Source organism: Tenrec ecaudatus, chromosome 2, assembly GCF_050624435.1.
Source record: "Tenrec ecaudatus isolate mTenEca1 chromosome 2, mTenEca1.hap1, whole genome shotgun sequence".
Classification (NCBI taxonomy): Eukaryota; Metazoa; Chordata; class Mammalia; order Afrosoricida; family Tenrecidae; genus Tenrec; species Tenrec ecaudatus.
In genome coordinates this window covers 57,403,060-57,425,344 of record NC_134531.1, presented here as the reverse complement: position 1 = coordinate 57,425,344, position 22,285 = coordinate 57,403,060, and the positions used below count along the sequence as shown (strand labels likewise).

Sequence of the window (22,285 nt, the reverse complement as noted above, 5' to 3'; positions counted from 1 at the left end):
ATGAAATTACGCAGCATTCAAACTTCATTGTTCACACATAGAGCTTCATTGGACCACAGCCACATTCATCTGCTCACTGATCATCAATTGCTGCTTTCACGCTAGAACAGCAAAATCGTACCATTTTAATCAAGACTGTATGGCCCACAAAGAATACAATATTTACCATCTGGCCACTTATATAAAAGATTTACTAACCTCTATGCTACACTACAATTTAGTAATAAATCATATCTTGATTACTTTATGTAAAATTTAAAAAACCATTAAGCATTATTACTTTTAGCTAGTGATTACTGTATACTCTAGTTTATGAACATGTACCAGTGGACACAAAATCATGAAGGCACAATGCACATTTATTAACACCATGAGAAATAACTCAAAATAACAATTTGTCCACTTGATGAGTCTATAAAACAGTACTTTTAGCTTTCTTGTAAGTTAGAGAAAAGTGAAAAATACTTCAGTAGACAGAAACCATTAACGTAAATAGCCCAGGTAGCAAAGAGGTTAGGGAAACTTTGCTGTGCATCTTAAAAAGCTTCCTGGTTTTGTGTAAGTTGATAAAGGTATTTCACATATGAAAGAACGTAATAGAACTCAGATACTGAGTGCCCCCAGGAACACAGTGGTTAATGTGCTTGGTTGCTAACCAAAAGGTTAGTGTTTTGCACCCCCCAGTTGTTCTGTGGGAAAAGGACAGAGCTGTCTGCTGCTGTACATACCGACAACCCTGGAAACCCTATGGGGCAGAACTCCTTTGGCCTGTACGGTTACATGAGTTAGAACAGACTGATCAGCAATGTTTTCATGTAGTGTACTAGCACCAAAGAGGCACTCTTCTCTATGGGCTTTCTTTAGCTTCACTTTCAATGGCCCTAAGAAAAAAATCTTAGTAGTAAATAGATATATAAATACAACTACTGAAATAAAACTGTGCATTTATAATTCTATAATAACTATACACTTGAAATGCCTTCTTGAGATGAAGGGTGACACCCATTTGCTTTTTGTTATGCATGCAGTCAAGAAGACAGCTGGAAATATTCAACGTGATCACTCATTTATGCAATCATCCCCAGTCCTCTAGCCACAATATGCAATAAAGGGAATGTCTTGCTGAAGGTTGGCAAAGGTTAGGAGGATAAAGGAACAAAAGCAAGTATTAATATCAAATCATTACATTATTCCCTCCCCCACAAAACCTTCTGTGCCCGAACCTCCATCCAACTATGAAACATATAATGATGTTGCCATTGCTAATTATAGCTGTATGGTGCATACTGTACCAGCCCATACTACAATGCAATCATTGTTTGAATAGAATTTAGCAAGATAACTGGACAGTTTATGCCTTAAGATCCCAGCATTCTTTCATCAGTGTTCATTTGCATTCTCATCAGTATGCATGAGATTTTCACTGAACTTTAATATTCCTATTGGAACATAACACTGTAATGAATGTAAAAGTGAGCATGCAAATTAAAGCTTCCATTAATCACTGAAAGAAGCTAGAAGAAGCAGGAGGAAAAAACTTCATGAAGCATGCATTCTTCAAATCCCCACAGGCCCTGGAAATGGCTGATGCACTTTTAGAAGCATTGTCAACAGAGGTTGTTCTTTCACCAGATGCAGTAGAAAATAGTTCTGGACTCTCAGTTGGGCTCAGCATTAATTTACAAAATATAATGTGAAATCTATTGTTGAAAACTAATAAAAACTATGGGCGAAATATTTAGAGAGATGGAGAGATTAAACCATGGTTGTAGATTGGAAGACTCAATAATAGTTAAGATGTTAAAATGCTTCAAATTTATCTATACCTTCAAAGCAATCCCAATCACAGTTCCAGAATAAATTTTTGTAGACCTTGACTAAAATTATATAAAAAGAAAATGAAGTCCTGCTTAACCAAAACGATTTTGAAAAATGAGCCAAATTACCTTTGACTAGTTTACAAGACTTGGAAAAGAGAGGGATGGAGAAACACACACACACACACACACACACACACACACACACACACACCACTTGATAAATGGCTGGAAAATTTTCAAATCTGTGAAAACTATAAGTCTTCAGATAGAAGAAGGAAAAAAATGGAGAAAAAAATATACCACAGCAAAACTAATCAATAGAAAACTGGCATTACTAATTTAAGGTAAGGGATTACTATTAAGGTTAAAGGGAGACATTTTATCATGATATAGGAACTAATTCATCAATAACATAAACCACTCTGAAGTGTGTAATAGAACTCCAAATACACAAAGGAAATATAATTATTAATTGTAATAAATAATTATAATTAGAGAAGGCAATTCCATTGCACAATTATAACATATGAACAGAAAATAATAAGGGTATAAAAGTTCTGAAGAATATTTTCAATGAACATGACCTTATTGACTATGTTAGGCCAGGTTGGCTAGAGAAACAAATCCAGTGACACTCATATATGGGTACCAGAGAGCTTAGATCAAGAACGAATTATGTCTTGAGAAAACAAACCATAAGACCAGTACTAGTCCATAAGTCCCTCTTCAGACTCACACAGTCCCATGCAATGATGCAGAATGCAGGAAGATCACAGGCTGGTGGGTGCAGAATTGTGCGGATCCAATGGCAGTAGCAGGGCTCTGACAGCAAACAGGGTGAGCTGTCAGGAAGGTGGAGAGGAGGGGAGGGGGGGAGGGAAGAGGGGAGAGGGGAGAGGAGAGGAGAGGAGAGGAGAGGCTCTCAGGACCCTCCTTATGAGAAGGCCATGTGCACAAGGAGTCACCATCAAGCTCTGACCTGATTGAAAGGCTAAACTCCACCCCTACACTTACATTTATCTTCAAGTTGACATGAGATTATGTAACTACCACATTGACATTCATGATTGTCAGAATATTCCACCCAACACTCCCAGAATACATGATAGATGTAATTTTCAAGTGTAAATGAAATATTTTCCAATTGGGGACATATTCTGCACCACAAAATAAATTCAATTAATTTAAGAGGATTCCAGTCATTTCAATGGTCCCTGGGTAGTGCAAAAAGTTAAGCATTCAATGACTGGCTAAAATATTAGTATGCTGAAATGAAATTTCTTACTATGGTACTTTTATCTATGCCTCTCTAGCTCCCTTAAAATGATTGGGTAAGATTATGCAAATAAGACATGTACAACCGTAATAGAGGGGATTGGTCAGTTATAGTTATAGTTGCCATTCCCCTGACAATAAAAATGAGTCACGTTGGCAGAAGGAAAAAAGAAATCTGATAATCCTAAGAAGAAGACCACATTAGAAATCTCTGTATGGCCATCTACGGCAATATCACTCTGCTGAATGTGCTCGATCTCAGAAGCTAAGCAGGGTTGGGCCTGGCCAGTACTTGGTGGGAGAAATCTCTGTATGAAGTGGCAGAGGCCGAGACCAGAGGCATCAGAGGCTGAAGCAAGGAGACCATGGGTCAGAGCAGAAGAGTAGTTGGGAGATGGTGAGACTGTGAGACCAGGCAGTGGTCTGGTTTTCTGGTCTATGAGGAACAGAGGACAAGGGACCATGTAGCTGAGAGGCTGAGGGAGAGAGACTTGGCTTGTGGCTGAGGAGAGTTGTTGCTGAGGACCAATGACAGCACCTTTACTGTTTACAGATCCTTGTGGTAACCTATTAACTTCTCTAATAAACCCTCATAATTTTCATGATTGCCTGTGAGTTCTGTGTGGCCACTGCAACAAATCATCAAACCCAGCATAGAAGTAAAGTGGTAAGAGGAATGGTTGGTGTCAGAATAAGGTAAAGAAGGATGGATAGTTGAGGCAAGTCTGCTCCCTGTCTCATGGCAAAAAAGCCAGAAGAGGTCAGATTGACCTCCACAGCCATTTATTGCAATTAGCTTCGTTGCTTTTAAAAAATTATTTTTGTGAAAGTAAACACAACAAAATGTATACCCATTTAACAAATATTATATCTATAATTCAAGGATAAATTACCTTGAATCATCATTCATACTATCTCAACCTGTATTCTGACATCACTGTCAACTTAAGACTCTGCACAGCACTGCTTTTGAATTGATCCCAACACATAAAAACTCTCATGTACTTTGGACATGTTGTCAGGAGAGACCAGTCCCTGGAGAAGGACATCATACGTGATAAAGTAGTGGGGCCATGAAAGAGTGAGAACGTTGACAAGATGGATTGACACAGTGGCTGCATTGATGAGCTCAAACGTAGAATTATGAGTGTAGCCAGTGTTCAGTTCTGTTGTGCACAGGGTCATTGTGAGTCAGAACCAACCAGCAGCATGTAACAGCAACACCGAATTTTTACAGAAGCAGACCACCACATCTCTCACCTGCCAAGTGCTGGTGTTTTTGTTTTTGTTCTCATCCAATTTCACTCCAAGCCCACGAGGCTTTGATTATAATGCTCACTTTACAAAGAAGAAACCAAAAGGATTTAGAGGTTAGACAGCTTGCTGAAAATTGCAAAGATTGAAAGCAGGATGCGGGTCTGCGTGGCTCCAAAGCCCATGCTTTTCCCCACCATTGGAATGCAGGTTTTAACTGGTCCCTTTTCAATGAGCACTTCAGTCCCTACACCCATGTGCTACTAGAGCTCCTTGCTATAGTTACTGTTGTCAGTTTGATGGTCCAGGTAAAAGTTTTTACAACAGTGCAATGTTTGAGGCAAATATTATTTACCACGAGAGTTACACTGTTGCTTAGTTTAAAAATGACTTCATAGAATAGTTTCAGCTTAAGGTTAGAAAATTGTTTCCAGGTAACAGATTCTTAGGTTCACCAGGTTGTCAATGGATTGGATATGACTGGTTTCCATGAGAATTTGTTTGGTCTGCATTTTTCTTCCTTTTGATTAGGATTTGTCTATTGGGTTCTTGATCAAAGTGGTCCACAATGGTAGTTAGGCTCCATCCTTCTATTCTCGTGGCAGAGACAGGATTTCATGGACGTGATCAGACCTACAGGCCATTTCCTTCTAGGGCTCCTATGTCTCCTCTTCTCTTGCTCCAGGCCCTTTTGCTTTTGATCGCCTGCTGTTCCTTTACATCTGGCTTCTGGCACAAGACACATTCCTCTGCTTCTAGATCCTTGGGTGTCCCGAACTTTTCTGTTGCCCTCATGGTCCAGTAAGTGTACTTGATGGGGCTCTTCCAGCCATAATCTGTCTATCTTTTACCAATGGCCTGGTTGGGATCACACAAATTATGGGACTCCACTGAGGTTATTGGTTAGTATTGGTCCCACTGGCTTTAAAATGAGCCATCTCAGAAGCAGGAATGGTAGATCTCAGTCATCAAGAAAGAAGAGCCACGAGTTTGTCCCTTGGATTCTGAGATTCCTGCACACTGAGCATCCTCCATCCAGGAGGCAGGACTGTGGTACCACAGATGTGATGAGAAGTAGTGGCAGCAGAGGCAGCAAAATCAAGAGCAAGAGCACAAGACAGTTATGGGCTTCCCAGCCCAACGTGAGAGGAAAGCTGAGTGCTCTAGGCCAGGAAGCTTGCTTTCGGAGTGGGGTTGTCTTTTGACCATTTATTGGCAATGTTAGAGAAGATTTCTTTGGTGAGGTAGAGGCCAAGGGGCACAGTGTGACTGAGGGGTCAAGGACCAGAGAGACCTGCTGGCATGGCTGAAGAGAGAAGCTAATGACCAGAAGACATATATCCTGAACATTTCTGATCCCATTAATTTCCCTAATAAACTCCATCATTGTGAGTATTTTGTGAGTTCTGTGGCCATTGTAATGAATTATAAGTCCCAGCAACGAAGCAGAGTGCAGTGAGAGGGACGGTTGATGTTCGAATGGGTAAAGAGGGTTAAAAGCTGGAGGCATGTCTGACCTCAGCCTCTTTGGAACTGGCCTTGGACTCATGTTGACCTCGTTCATACCTCCCTCTGCCTACCCCACTTGTGAAGTCAGGGTCAAATGCCATTCTTGCAGCCTTATTACAGCCTCTAAACCTTGGAGTAGCCTGGAGATTAATCTTTGAAGCTCTATGATTTTTCTATTTATAGTCATTCCCTTTGTGATCTCAGCCAATCTTCTGGCTTTATTGTTATTAGCTAGTATTGACTTGGCCCCCAATTCATGACAATGAAAGAAATGCTGCCTGATCTTGTGCCATTGTCATGATGCATCATGAACTGAATTGTTGTGATCCATAGCTCCACAAGGAAATCTGGTGGCGTAGTGCATAATGCGCTGGGCTGCTAACCACAAGGTCTGCGGTACAAACCAGCCACTACCCAGGAGAAAGATCAGGTATTAGGTTCGCATAACATTTTTCAGCCTTGGAAGCTCAAAGGGGCATTTCAACTCTGGTCTATAGGGTGACTATGAGTTGGAATCGACTTAATGGCAATGAGTTTGGGTTTTCTGGTTTACAAGGTTTTTTGTTGGCTGATTTTCAGAAGTAGATCACCAGCTTTTTTTTTTTTTTTTTCTGGTTTGTATTCTGCATCAGTCTGGAAGCTTTGCTGAAATCTGTATAGCATCTTAGCAACACAGACGCCTCCAATGACTGATGCGTGGTGGCTATCCAGGAGGTGCGACACAGGTCTCAAACAAGAAAGGCCATTCCTCTGATCTCATGATTTAAATGCCATTTATTTGCTAACAACTACCTAGTGTTTATCTGCAGTGCAGACCTTTGCACTGAACTCTTGGTGCATATATCCAACAGAACATCTCTGCTCAGATGTTTAATAGGCAACTCTGATTCAACACATCTTATATTTCCCCTATTCTTGCTCTCTCAAAGCCAATGGCATCACAGTTAATGGCCGCTCCATTATTCCAGCTACAGCCCCCAAAGTTAGTAGTTCTTTTTTTTTAACAATTTATTGGGGCTGATACAATTCTTTTCACAGTTCATACATATACATACATCAATTGTATAAAGCACATCTGTACAGTCTTTGCCCTAATCATTTTTTTCTCTTTTCTTCTTTTACATTTTATTAGGGACTCCAACAACTCTTACCACAATCCATACATATACATACATCAATTGTATAAAGCACATCCATACATTCCCTGCCCCAATCATTCTCAAGGCATTTGCTCTCCACTTAAGCCCCTTGCATCAGGTCCTCTTTTTTTTCCCCCCTCCCTCATATGCCCTTGGTAATTTATACCTCGTTATTTTGTCATATCTTGCCCTATCCGGGGTCTCCCTTCCCCCCTTCTCTGCTGTCCCTCTCCCAGGGAAGAGGTCACATGTGGCTCCTTGTAATCAGTTCCCCCTTTCCAACCCACTCACCCTCCACTCTCCCAGCATCGTCCCTCACGCCCTTGGTCCTGAAGGTATCATCCACCCTGGATTCCCTGTACCTCCAACCCTCATATGTACCAGTGTACAGCCTCTGTCCTATCCAGCCCTGCAAGGTAGAATTCGGATCATGGTAGTTGGGGGGAGGAAGCATCCAGGATCTGGGGGAAAGCTGTGTTCTTCATCGATACTACCTCACACCCTAATTAACCCATCTCCTCTCCTAAGTCCCTCTATGAGGGGATCTCCATTGGCCGACACTTGGGCCTTGGGTCTCCACTCTGCACTTCCCCCTTCATTTAATATAATATATATATACACATACATATATACATATACACATATATACACATACATACACACACATATCTTTTTTTTTTTTGCATGATGCCTTATATCTGGTCCCTTGGGCACCTCGTGATCGCACTGGCCGGTGTGCTTCTTCCATGTGGGCTTATTTGTTTCTGAGCGAGATGGCCGCTTGTTCACCTTCAAGCCTTTAAGACCCCAGACACTATCTCTTTTGATAGCCGGGCACCATCAGCTTTCTTCACCACATTTGCTTGTGCACCCATTTGTCTTCAGCGATCCTATCATGGAGGTGTGCAGTCAATGATATGATTTTTTGTTCTTTGATGCCTGGTAACTGATCCCTTTGGGACCACTCGATCACACAGGCTGGTGTGTTCTTCCATGTGGACTTTGTTGCTTCTGAGCTAGATGGCCGCTTGTTTATCTTCAAGCCTTTAAGACCCCAGTCACTATCTCTTTTGATAGCCGGGCACCATCAGCTTTCTTCACCACATTTACTTGTTCACCCACTAGTAGTTCTTATTGCCTGAGTCTTTCTCTCACTCCTCAGCTGATCTGTCAACAAATCCGGTTAGCTCTACTTTCATAAGATTAGACTACTGGTTATGTCTTTACGCTCATCTCTATTCCTTTCCCATTGGCTCTGTTCCAGTCACACTAGTTTGCTTGCTTATCTCTTAAACACCTGGGCAACTTCCTGCCTCAAGGCTTCAGCACTTGCTCTCCTGGAATGCTCTTCTGCTAGTTTTCTGCACAACTAGATGCTTCTACTTTTATTCTAAATTCACCTTCCAAGCACGGCTTTTTCAGAACCGTATTGACATCTGTAACCCCCTTCCCAGTACTCTCTTTTCCTTTCCCGGCCTTATCTTCTTTGACTATCAAGCACACTACAAAGAACCCTGTTGGCGCAGTGGGTATGCGCTGGGCTGCTAACCAAAAGGTCAGCAGTTTGACCAGCTGCTCCTCAGGAGACAGGCTTTTTACTTCCATAAACAGTTACAGTCCCAGGAACTCCGATGGGCAGTTTTACCCTGCCTGTAGGGTCAGTATGAGTTAGAACTGACTTGACGGCAGTGAGTTTAGCTTGGTTTTATCTAGCACATTTTATGCTGTTGTTGTCAGGTGTCACTGAATTGATTCTGACTAGTGGGGACCCGATGTACAAGAGCATGAAGCACGGCCAGTCCTGCACCATCCTCACAATTGTTCTTATTCCGGAGCTCACTGTTAAAGCCACTGTGTGAATCCATTAAGGGCCTTCCCTTTTTGAACATTCAACTTTCCTAAGCACAATGTCCTTTTGCTCCGTCCTGACAACATGTGCAAAGCATGGGAGATGAAGTCTTGCATACCCGCTTCTAAGGAGCATTCTACTTAGATAAACGCTATGAAGCTTAGTGACTTATCTGGTTCACGGTCTTTCCCAACCTAACCACCCCAAAATATAAGCTTCATGAGTGCAGAGATGCTCAGTAGATGCTTATTAAGTAAGCATCATTATAAGAAGGTGCAATGAAAAGGCTACACTATCAATGTCATATTGTATGAGGATCTCCTATAACTACTACTGATCTATTACTAATAATTGACAAACTGACAGCTATACATCTGATTCTGAAAATATTTTACATGCATTTGGTGATGATATCATATACTTTAAGCCTCCTACCACTCTAATTCCATGTATAAAATGTTTATTATCTGGTGTTTATTTATATCTTAATTTACTTTTTCGTGGTGTAGTGATTTTTTTCTTACATCTAATTGAAGTGTAAAAATGTAGGAAAAAATTTAGCTTCACTTTGGGGTTGATACATTTGTTTTGAGGCTGTGGCCCATGGAATAGTTAAGCAGAATTACTAGATCAGGAACAAGTCATAAAAAACATTAGAACTTTAAACTCTCTAAAAGTCTCAAAGGCTAAAAAATGAGCCATTGCCTATGTGTTTATTCATAACTTAATTTACTTCTATAAACAGTTTATTTCTATACTATTATTGGAAAAATGACAAAAGAAGATCATTATAAGAGGGTACAAGCATTATTTGAGAATTGAAAATGTAGATTCTAACACTGGGAAGTCTGAAAATAAGAAAAGCGTAGTTACTTGCCATAGAATTTACCAATTTATATTATGTATTTTTTTTAAGAAAAAAATATTTGGTAACTACCAATATCTATGCTCTTTTTTCACATGCCTAGATTTTCATAGCTAATAGGAGAAATGAAAAAAATTCATGGAAATGATTATTTATGCTATTATACTGTATTTTTATGTATGAAAATAAATGAATGCCTATAACTACCATATGTCAACCACCATGGTAAACCCTACGAGGAACAAATGGGTCTAACTGCTTATAGTTTGCAGCTATAGAATACAGGCAGTTTATCTAATCTTAGATTCCCTATTTACTAGATTGCATAATCGCAATATTTATCTCATCAGATTGTTTTGCTAATTAAGACAGATATGATTGTAAAACACTCATGATACTAGGCATACAGATAAACACTTCATAAGTGTTAAGTGATGTATAAGAGTTAAGCTTGTCTTAATTGTAAAAAGAAACCCATACTAAATTTTACATATGCAATAAGCACAATATGCCTATTATATGCCAGGCACTACTCTAGGTAAGCCCCCAAAAGAAAGAATTTTATAACAAAGATATAGAGGCAGAGGCATGCTATTCCATCCACAAGAAAGTCTGTTCAAAGAGGGTGCAAAAGCAAATGTGGTGAAGAAAGCTGATGGTGTCTGGCTATTAAAATATATAGTATTTGGAGTCTTAAAGGCTTGTAGTTAAACAAGCAGCCATCTAGCAGGGAAGCAATAAAGCATACATGGAAGAAGCACACCAGCCTGTGTGATCGTGAGATGTCCACGAAAAAAGGCATCAGAAGTTCAAAAACAAGTAACCAAATTGGTGTGAAGGGGTACGATGGGTAGTGGAGACCCAAAACCCACCTGTAAGATAATTGGACAGTCTCTATCAGAAGGGCCCCATAAAAGGGATGATAAATCCAGGGTAAAGTATAGCACTGATGAACCACATAACTATCCTCTAATTCTTTAATATTTCCTTCCCTTACTATTATGGTTTTACTTGCTTTATCTCATTAATTATGTCAGATTTGCATAGATTCATTTGTATCTTTAAGATCATTGGATAAATGAAAGCCAAAATAAATAACCCTTCAGAAACAGTAACAAGGGTAATGGTTCCCTGAGGTTACAGGAAGAGAGGGTGGTGGGAAGGGGAAAAGAGGGACCTGATAGCATTGATGACTGATAACCCCACTCAATGGCGTCAAATAACAGAACTGTATGTGAATGGATACATTGGATGTGAAGGATATAGTGATAGATGATAGATAGGTAGATAAATTTCCTGGAGGGTATTGTGGGGGAGGGAAGAGATAAAGGGGAGTAGATATCAAGGAGTTCATGTTTTGAAATTGATTGTGGTAGCAATTGTCTAACACTGCTTGATGTAGCTGAACTGTGGAATATCATTTTTGTAAGAGCCCCCAATAAAAGGATTTAAAAGAAAAGGTCTGTTGCTGTTTTATCTCCATTTGGTCTAAATCTTAATTCCAAAGCCCTAAGATAGGAATTAAGGAGCCCTAATGGCAAAATGGTTAGAAATTGGGTGCTAACCACAAGGTCAGCAGTTCAAAACCACCAGCTACTCCACGGTAGAAAGATGAGACTTTCTACTCCTGTAAGGAATTACAGTCTTAGAAATTCACAGGGGTGGCGAAGAAAGCTGATGGTGCCCGGTTATCAAAAGAGATAGTGTCTTGGGTCTTAAAGGCTTGAAGATAAACAAGCAGCCATCTAGCTCAGAGGCAACAAAGCCCACATGGAAGAAGCACACCAGCCTGTGCGATCACGAGGTGTTGAAGGGATCAGGTATAAGGCATCATCAGGAAAAAAAAATCTTACCATAGTGAATGAAGGGAGAAGTGCAGAGTGGAGACCCAAAGTCCATTTGTGGGCCACAGGAGATCCCCTTGCAGAAGGGTATAGGGCAGGAGATGAGTCAGTCAGGGTGCGATATAGTAGCAATGAAGAATACAGCTTTCCCCCAGATCCTGGATGCTTCCTCCCCCCCAACTACCAAGATTTGAATTCTACCTTGCAAGTCTGGATAGAGCAGAGGATGTACACTGGTGCAGATAGGAGCTGGAGGCACAGGGAATCCAGGGCAGATGATACCTTCAGGACCAGGGGTGTGAGGGGCGATACTGGGAGGGTAGAGGGTGAGTGGGTTGGAAAGAGGGAACTGATTACAAGGATCTACATGTGACCTCCTCCCTGGGGGACGGACAACAGAAAAGGGGGTGAAGGGAGACACCGGACAGGGCAAGGTCTGACAAAATAGTAACATAAATAATCAAGGGTGCAAGAGGGAGGGGGAGCGGGGAGGGAAGGGAAAAAAAGAGGACTTGATGCAAAGGGCTTAAGTGGAGAGCAAATGCTTTGAAAATGACGAGGGCAAAGAATGTACAGATGTGCTTTATACATTTGATGTATATATGGACTGTGATAAGAGTTGTATGAGTCCCTAATAAAATGGTTTTTTTAAAAAAAAGAAATTCACAGGGGGCAGGTTCTATCCTGTCTTAGAGGGTCACTTTGAATCACATCAACTCGTTGGTTTTTGGAAGATAGGAATTGATAGTCATGGCTGGCTCAAATGGTTACATGCTTGACTCTGAGCAAAAAGGCTGGCAGTATGAATCTACACAAGGTACTTCAGAAAAAAGGTCTGATAACCTGATTCCAAAAGGTCAAATCCTGAAAACTCTATGGAGCAGTTTTACTCTTTCATGCCAAGTCAAACCAACATGACAACAGCTAACAACGAGAGAGAGAGAGAGCAAGTGTCCATTCTTGACCAAGTAGGGGCCAACAAGTGGGGGGAAATAGAAAAACATACTCCTCATGCTATCTTCAAAAAGCTGTCCACAAGTTGTAAAATAGAAAACAGAGCAATGGTCAGCACCTGAAAGTGAGCTGTCTCCTTAAATATCAAGTTCTAGGTGCCTCATTCATCTCTCCCTAGTCCCAGCTCTGCCAATTCCTAATAGGTCTTTAAATTATATCTGCTTTCTTTGGCTGAAATTTGGCACTTTCCCAGCAATGTATTGTTTCAAGAAATAGTCTCAAGAATTTGTGTTGTCAAAAAGATTTTAAAACGAGAACAAGTATGTGGTTACATCTGCTCTTACAGACCTTGTATATTGTTAAACAATTTGCCACTCAAAAGACCACTCATTGCAAAGATTCAACTTACCTTCCCACTCTGTTGGGATATCGCCTAGTTCATAGTCTACTTCTTTTTTGTGGGCTGTTTCTACAATTCTTTTCTCTCGAATAGTTTGTCCTAAAAGACAAAAGTGACACACACATTTTAAAATGAAAATACAATGTAGTGGCTAATGCAAGTAACACTTATGTTTCACACCCTCATATCTGGTAAAATAACAGAAAAAAGAACGGCTTCTTTTAGGATTCGGTGTGTTGGTAAAGGCCATTTCTAAACATCCTATCAATCAAGATGCAATGATAATTGCTGGGGATTGCAAGCGGAAAGTTGAAAACAAAAAAGGATCAGTAGTTGGTCTTGTGACAAGAACAACACAGACTCCATGACAGAATTGTGCAAGACCAATACTCATTCATAGTAAATACCTTTTTCCAACAACCTATCTTGTATGATAGGTGCGCTTGAGTGTGTTCCAACTCACAGAGACCCTGTCTCCAATAGAACAAAACACTGCCCAGCCTCACAATGATGTTTGAGCGTATTATTGCAGCTACCCTGGAAATCCAACTTGCCAAGGGCCTTCCACTTTTTTCATTCACCTTCTACTTTACTGACCATGGTATCCTTCTCCAGGGACTAGTTTCTCCTGATAACATGCCAAAAGTAGATGAGACCAAATCTCACCATCCTCCTTTCTAAGGAGCATTTTGGTTTCACTGCTTCTAAGAGAGTTTTGTTTGGTTTTCTAGCAGACCATGGTAATTTCAATATTCTTTGCCAGCAGCATTATTAAAATGCACTGATTCCTCTTCAGTCTTCTTTATTCAAAGTCCGATTTTCATATGCACACGAGGAACTAAAAGTACCACGGCACATTCAAATTTAATTTTTAAAACTGTGTTACCAAAGGATAATACGTAGGCAACAGGAGTTAGTACCAAAGTCATTGAATTGCCATTCTGGCTAATAAAATATCTATGTCAAAAATTCAAAAATAAATAAGGTCTGTCTAAATAAGATAGGCTGGATGAACAATCGGAGGCGAAAACAATGGGGCCGATAGTTCCGAGGGGGCATGGGAGAAGGGGAGGTAGGGGGAAAGGTAGTGGTGTTAATAAACCCAGGGACAAGGGAACAACAAGCGATCCAAATCGGTGGTGAGAAGGGTGTGGGAGGCCTGGTTGGGCATGATCAAGGTTAATTTAACTAAGAGGAATTGCTAAAACCCTGGTGGGGACTGAGTATGACAGTGGGACAGGCGGAAAGTCAAAGGAAATAGAGGAAAGAGCTGGGAGGCAGAGGGCATTTATAGAGGTCTAGATAAAGACATGTACATATGCAAATATATTTATACATGAGGATGGGGAAATAGATCTATGTGCATATATTTATAAGGTTAGTATTAAGGTAGCAGAGTTGGCCTCCACTCAAGTACTCCCTCAATGCCACAATACTTTCTTCTATTAAATTGGCATTCTATGATGCTCACCTTCCCAACACAACCACTGAAGACAAAGTGGATGAACAACTAAATGTGATGAAGAAAGCTGATGGTGCCCAGCTATCAAAAGAGATAGCGTGTGGGGTCTTAAAGGTTTGAAGGTAAACAAGCAGTCATCTGGCTCAGAAGCAATAAAGCCCACATGGAAGAAGCACACCAGCCTGCATGACCATGAGGTGCTGAATGGATCAGTTATCAGGAACCAAAAAACAAAAAAAGCATATCATTTTGTGCTCACCTCCTGATATGATCACTCAAGACAAATGGGTGCATAAGCAAATGTGGCAAAGAGAGCCGATGGTGCCCGGCTATCAAAAGATGTAGCATCTGGGGTCTTAATGGCTTGAAGGTAAACAAGTGGCTGTCTAGCGCAGAAGCAACAAAGCCCACATGGAAGAAACACACCAGCCTGTGCGATCACAAGGTGTCAAGGGGTCAGGTATCAGGCATATTCAGAACAAAAATCTTGCCATAGTGAATGAACGGGAGAGTGTGGAGTGGAGACCCAAAGCCTATTTGTAGGCCACTGGATATCCCCTTACAGAAGGGTCTTGGGGAGGAGATGAGACAGTCAGGGTGCGACGTAGCAACGATCAAAAATACAACTTTCCTCTAGTTCTTAAATGCTTCCTTCTCCCCCCTCCCACTGTCATGATCCGAATCCTATCTTGCAAGCCTGACTAGACCAGAGGATGTACACTGGTACAGATGAGAACTGGAAACACAGGGAAGCCAGGGCGGACCAGTGGTGTGAGTGGCGATACTGGGAGGGTATAGGGAGGGTGGGTTGGAAAGGGGGAACCTATTTCAAGGATCTGCATGTGACCTCCTCCCTGGGGGACATACAACAGAAAAATGGGGGGAGACGTGGGACAGAGTAAGATATGACAAAATAATAATTTATAAATTATCAGGGGTTCATGAGGGAGGGGGAGGGAGGGAGGAGTGGAAAAAATGAGGACCTGATGCCAGGGGCTTGGGCAGAGAGCAACTGTTTTGAGAATGATGAGGGCAACGAATGTACAAATGTGCTTTACACAATTTATGTATGTATGGATTGTGATGGGAGGTGTATGAGTCCCTAATAAATTTTTTTAAAAAGATGTAAGGGATAAAGGGGGAAAAAATAAAAATACCATTGCTCAGGCATGCCTTAGTTCTCAAAGTGACATCCTTGCTTTTCAACACTTTAAAGAAGTCTTGTGCAGCAGATTTACCCAGTGTGATGCATCATTTAATTTATTGATTGCTGCTTCCATGAGAATTGATTGTAGATGCAAGTAAGATGAAATTCTTCAAACTTCAAATTTTTCTGTTTATCATGTTACCATTTATCATGATGTGTAAATTTTTGTTTTCTTTAACATAAACTGTGATACATATGGAAGGATGCAATCCTTGATATTCATTAGTGTGTTATTCCAAGTTGACTAGAGAAACAAATCCAGAAATACTCATATGTGTATAAGAGAGAACTTTATATCAAAGAGCAATTGTACATTAAAAAAAAAACATCCCGGCCCAGTCCAGATCAAGTCCATAAGTCCAACATTACCCCATAGTCAATATAAGTCCATAAATTCCTCTTTAGACTCACACAGCTATGCAATTATGTTGAATGCAAGAAGATCACAGGCCAGTGGGTAGAAAGTATTGTGGATCTAGTGGTGGTGGAAGCATCTCATTGCTGAAGTGGGTCTCCATGTAGGTCTTCCAGTTTTAGGGCTGTGGGTACTTCAGTGTAGGTCCATGTGACTTTTCAGCAGGAAGACAAGGTAGAGACTATCTTCTGCCTCCAGGGAGGAATATAGTTCCCAGAATCCTCAGGAGAAAGTCATGCCCACAGAGAGTCGCCATTGGCTATGACCTGATGACAGGCTAGACTCCACCTCTTTGCAAGCTGACAGGAGATTGTGTAACTGCCACAACCAGCAAGTACTTCAAGTCCTTGCTTTCGGCACACACAATTGTACCATCTGCCTATGATAGGTTGTTAATAAGCCTTCCTCTGTTTCATTCTTCATAAAGTCCAGCTTCTTGCTTTATTTACTCAGCACACTAAGCCTGGTCCAGTGCTGCCTTCACAATTGTTCCTATGTTTGAGTCCAATTTGCATCAACTCTGTCAATTCATCTCTTTGAAGAATTTTCTCTTGCTTGGATCCACAATCAATGTTCATGGAAGCAGCAGTCCAGAGATCAAAAGAATTATTGCATTGGGTAAATGCAATTTATTATTTATTTACTTTAAAAAATCATTTTATTTGGGGCTCATATACACAAATCCACACAGTAATTGTGTCATGCACATTTGTACATACATTGCCATCATCCTTTTCGAAATATTTTCTTTCTACTTGAGCCCTTGCTATCAGCTCATTTTTTCCTCCTCCACCACCCTTCTTCCCTCATAAACCCTTGATAATTTATAAAATATTATTAGTTTAATATCTTACACTAAGCGCTGTCTCCCTTCACCCATGTTTCTGTTGTTTGTCCCCCTTGGGGGGGCAGTTATACATCGATTGTTGTGATTGGTTCCCCCTTTCAACCCTCTCACCCCCACCTTCCCCCTACCCTCTTGGTCTCACTACACCCATTATTGTTCCTGAGGGGGTTATCTGTCCTTGATTCCGTGTCTAGAGCTCTTTTTTGTACCAGTGTACATGCTCTGGTCTAGCCAGATTTGTGAAGTAGATGTGGGGTCATGATAGTGGAGGGGAGGAAGTACTAAAGAACGAGAAACGTTGTATGTTACGTCAGTACCATCCTGCACCCTGACTGGCTCATCCCTACCTTGTGACCCTTCTATGAGGGGATGACGCACTGTCTACAGATAGGCTTTGGATCTCTACTCTGCCCTCTCCCCCCTTCATTTGCTTTGATATGATTATTTGTTCTGGGTCTTCTGATACCTGATCCCATCAACACTTCATAATTACCCAGGCGGGTGTGCTTTTCCATGTGGGCTTTGTTGCTCCCCAGCTAGATGGCTGCTTGCTTACCTCCAAGCCTTTAAGACCCCAGATGCTGTATATTTTGACAACTGAGCACTACCAGCTTCCTTCAACACATTTGCTTATGTAACCATTGTTTTCTTCAGTGATAGTGTCAGGAAGGTGAACATCACAGAATGCCAGGTTCTTAGTATAAGTGCCCTTGTGTTGAGGGAGAACTTGAGTAAAGGCCCCATGTCCATCTGCTACATTATTATTTAACGTATATGTACACAGAACTGTCACTATTATTTTATATTTACATATATACATGCCTGTATTTATACCTCTATAAATGTCTTTTGCCTCCTAGTTCTTTCCTCTTTTTCCTTTTCCTTTCCTCCTGTTCCACTATCATATTCGACCTTCATTCGGGTCCTCGTAATTCTTCTTCGCTACATTGCACTTGATCAAGCCTCACCAGGCATCCTACACTCTCCTTGCCATCAATTTCAGATGACTTGTTATTCCCTGTGCCTGGGTTTGTTGGCTCTCCCCTACCTTTCCCCAATCTCCCCCTCTCCTATATCCCCCTAGAACCATTGGTCCCATTGTTTTCTCCTTGGAATTATTTATCCTGTCAATCTTATTTAGATAGACATGAAAAAACGAAATCAAAACCAAAAAAAGCAAAGAAAGAAAGAAAAGCCTATAAGTAGTTCCACGTCTGTTTGTTGATCTTTAGGAGTGTTTTCCAGTTGAGCGTGATGAAGTGCCATGCCTTGCACCCGAAGTCTATTTTTGAGATTGCTCAGGGACTTCATTGCTTTTCTCCCCTTGTTGCTCTGTTGCACATCCTTTGTGTTTTGCCCTTGTGTGGTGGGGTCAGAGAGACCTCTTTAGTGTTGAAAAGAAAGGATCTTACTTTGAGGACTTAGGTGCGCCTGACCCAAGACATGGTATTTCCAATCGCTTCATATGAAAAGTGAAAGTTGGACATAGAATAAGTAAGATTGTAGAAGTATTGATGCATTTTGTGCCAGTTACATGATCTCCTGTAAACTTGAGCAAAGGAGAGGAGTCTAGCCTGTCAATCATGTCATAACCAATAATGCCTCTCTTTGTTTCACCTTCCTGTGGACAAGCCAGATGGAGCTACCCTGAGGGAGCCAGAACCCTGGAGCTAGAGGAGTCACTTGGAGACCCTGCTAGCGCTGAGGTGTTTCCACCCCCATTGGATCTACAGACTTTCCACCCACTGGCCCGTGATCTTCCTGCAATAGACATCATTGCATATGTTGCATCTATCTTGAAGAGGTTTATAGACTTGTATTGGACATATGGGATAATATCAGACTGATGGACTTGATCTGGAATTCGCTGGGATGTTTTCTCAATATATAATTGCTCTTTTATAGAAAGCTCTTTCATACACACACACACATATAATGTGTGTGTGTGTGTGTGTGTGGTGTATGTGTTTGTGTGTCTCTCTCTGGATTTACTTCTCTAGTCAACCCAGACTAACACATTATGGATAGGTTTATGCAGTGAAAAGGAATATAATGGTTAATTAGTCCACACAGCAGTACAGAGGGTTAAGTTCAACTCACTTCCATGGAACAGTTAATATACTGGATGTCCTTCAACTCAAGTGGGCTCCTGAGTCCAAGGTCAAGGAATCAGACAGCTGAGTCCTCCCTCGGGCAAGGCAGGCAGAATATGCCTATAAGCAGCAAACAACAAGGTGGGTCAGCAACAGTCAGTAGCTCGGGAGCTTATCGAAGCAGGCCCAGATGGGATATACAACTCAAGCAATGGAAGGTGACAGGATCCAACAGTCTCAAGCTCCAGCATTATGCATCAGCATCAGCAGCATGGCAAAACAGGTCTCAAATGAGCCTCAAGCTCTATGACAATCCACTGGTTGACTTGGTCCACAGGTAGTGCAGCTCATAGGTTGAGGCAGAGAACTAGAGCCATTTATCCCTTTGCCCTCCAATTAAACTGCGACTTGATTAATCCCACATGTTCCTATTGGCCAGGTTGGCACAATAAACCTAACTATCACACATTTGAATGGTGGTGCTGGCACAGAATATTGAAAGTACCATGGATTGTCAAAAGGACAAACAATCCTGTCATGGAAGTAGTATGACCAGAACGCTCCTTTGATGAGGATGAGGAGACTTCGTCAGATACGTCTTGGACAAGTTGTCAGGAGATAGACCAGTCCCTAGAGAAAGGCATCATGCTTGGTAAAGTATAGGGGCAGTAAAAATGAGGAAGGCCCTAAATGAGATGGGTCGACACGCCCGGAAGTGTTTAGCTCTGTTGTGAATAGGATCCCCGTGGACTGGAACAGACTTGATGGCACCTAACAGCAAACATCAGCTCCTCTCCGATTAAAAGCAGTTTTTAGAAGGACTCCTGATATCGACGTTGGTCTTTCTCTCCTGTCTTTGTAATGACTTTTGGCTTTCTTCATGAAGGCTGTTCATCATATTTTCCCACAGCTCATTAGGTTTTATGTCATTAGTGTTCAATGCGCCAAATCTGTTCTTGATGTGGTCGCAAAATTCAGTTGGGATAGGCCCAAGGCCACATTTTGGCTTTCATATACTTATTTTAATTTTTTTAAGCATCAACCTGAAATTACATATGAGCAATTGATTATCTGTTCCACAGTTATCCTCTAGCCTGATGTTAGCTGCTCCTCTATTACTTCTCCCCACCAAACCAGTAAAGTAAACTCACTGCCATCGTGTCAATTCTGACCCATAGAGACCCCATAGGACAGGGTACAACTTCCCCTGTGAGATTCTGAGGCTGTACAGCTTTCCAGGAATAGGAAGACCCATCTTTCCCCAGCTGAGTGGCTGGGATTTCAAAGCGGTGAAAATTGGCAGTTAGCAGCAAAACATGTAGCCCCTGCACCACCAGGACGCCTTCTCTTCCTACACATACAGTTCATTTGGTTTCTGTGTATTCCATCTGGAGAAGTCTACATGGACAATTGCTTTTTGTGTTGTTGAAACAATGTATTTGTTATGAATAAGCTGTTGCTCTTGCAAAATTCTATCATGCAACCTCCAGCTTCATTTCTACCACAATGTTCATGTTTTCCAACTACCGTTCCTTCCTCTTTGTTTCCAACTTTTGCATTTCAATCAATAATTATCAATGCTTCTTGATTGCATGTTTAATAAATTTCAGACTGAAGACATTGGTAGAATTCTTCAATTTCCGCATCACTAGCTTTAATGGTTGGTGCTTAAATCTGAATAATAGGTGTATTGATTACACTCCTTAAATGTGGACAGATGCTATCCCATCACAAAAGCAATACACTTCAAAATAGATCTTGAAATGTTCTTTTTGACAATAAATGTAACACCATTCCTTTTGATTGTGTCAGTCTTGATGTAGTAAATCAATCATCTGATTGATCAAAATCGGTCAATGCCAGTCCATTTCAGCTTACTAGCACCTGGAATACTGATCTTTGTACATTCCATTTCATTTTTGACCACTTCTAATTTTTCTACATTCATACTTGGTACAGTCTGGGGCAGGGTGCTTTTAAAATGAGCCTGGAATATCTTGTTATGCCAAAAATAAGAGTTCACACACAGAAAAGGGGGCGGAGTGTTTCGCACAGGGGCTAATGAACTAGCTTGAGAGCGTTTGCTCTGGGCGACCTGAGTACTAAAGTGACCGTGGAATTACAGACCAGCAAGTCTCAAGTGCGCTCCTGAGAACGACGAACCTTCTAAGGGCCTGAGAAGCCAAAATTATTTTCCCAACATTTACAGTGTTCCTATATTTCTGAAAGTTGAACATTGTTAAATATTAAAAGAGTAGCTAAGTTTTTCCTAATTCTGCTGCCTACCAATACTGCGTTCCCCTGGCATTTGTGACTCTGTTGGTGGCTACGATGTTTGCCAGTTGCCAAGCTGAGGCAGGCAGGCGAAACCAGTGGTGTAAAGAATGAGCCAGCAGGGTCAGGTATAGCTTTTTTCCCTAATCACTAACTCCTTCCCTAACGCACCCACATGGGCCAGGAGAGCGGCTGAGCAGCCCTTGATCTTTACATTTTAGAGCTCCAGAACTCTCCGGCTATCTAAGAAAGCAGAAGGGGGGCTTCCGTCCACCATCACCACCGCTTCAAGGGCGGAATAAAGGCCTCTACTAACTATGAGGCACATGTGATCTTGGTGAGGATTCTCAATCAGCTGTCTGCTTCCAGGCAGAGCTTTCCCCCAAGTGGGGAAGCATGGGCAAAGAGTGCAGTAGGGGGTGAGTTTGGGGGTGGAAAGCCAGGTTGAATGAAGTGGCACATCTCTGAGATGGTTGTCCCCTTGTAAACCAGCACGTTCAGACTTTCAGTGGCTGTCGGGAGCTCCTAGCAAGGTAGGCAGGATGCCCTTTCTTGTCTGACTGGTGTCTGGCCTTTTACCCCAGTGGCAGTAGGCACTTAGACCAGGTAACAACTCTAAATCAATTTGTCTTGTGACATATAAAAGGGTGAATTGTGCAAGCAAGGAAAGCCTAGAAGCATGAACACATATCTTATGAAAGTGAAGCTTATTGGAAGTCAAAAGCCAATCCACATACGTTAGATTCGGGCACTTTAAAACCTTATTATTCTGAAGCATTGCAAACAAAATTAACAATCCATTAACAATACTTTAATAAGGAGTCCTGGTAGTGCAAAATGGCTTAGGCTGCTAACCAAAGGTTGCCAGTTTTAACCCACCCAGGGTCCCAAGCGAAAGAACGATGTGGCAACCTGCTTCCATAAAGACTACAGGCAAGAACACCCTGTAGGCTCACTCAGGAAACCTAAAAACAGCAGGAACACAAAAACAGGATTTCTTCCAGTGATAGTTATTTTCACATGACTGAATTTAAAACACTTTAACTAAGATTAATCTGACACACCATCTAATTATTAA

General features: G+C 41.4%; 1 protein-coding gene across 1 annotated transcript in view; it reads right to left on the bottom strand.

The window, feature by feature from the left end:
* The window catches only part of NDUFAF2 (NADH:ubiquinone oxidoreductase complex assembly factor 2), a 198,576-nt gene that overhangs the window by 56,620 nt on the left and 119,671 nt on the right, over window positions 1–22,285 (bottom strand). Inside the window, exon 2 of the mRNA XM_075541066.1 lies at window positions 12,919–13,008. Coding sequence (XP_075397181.1) covers window positions 12,919–13,008 — 90 coding nt within the window. The remainder of the gene's footprint in view (window positions 1–12,918; window positions 13,009–22,285) is intronic.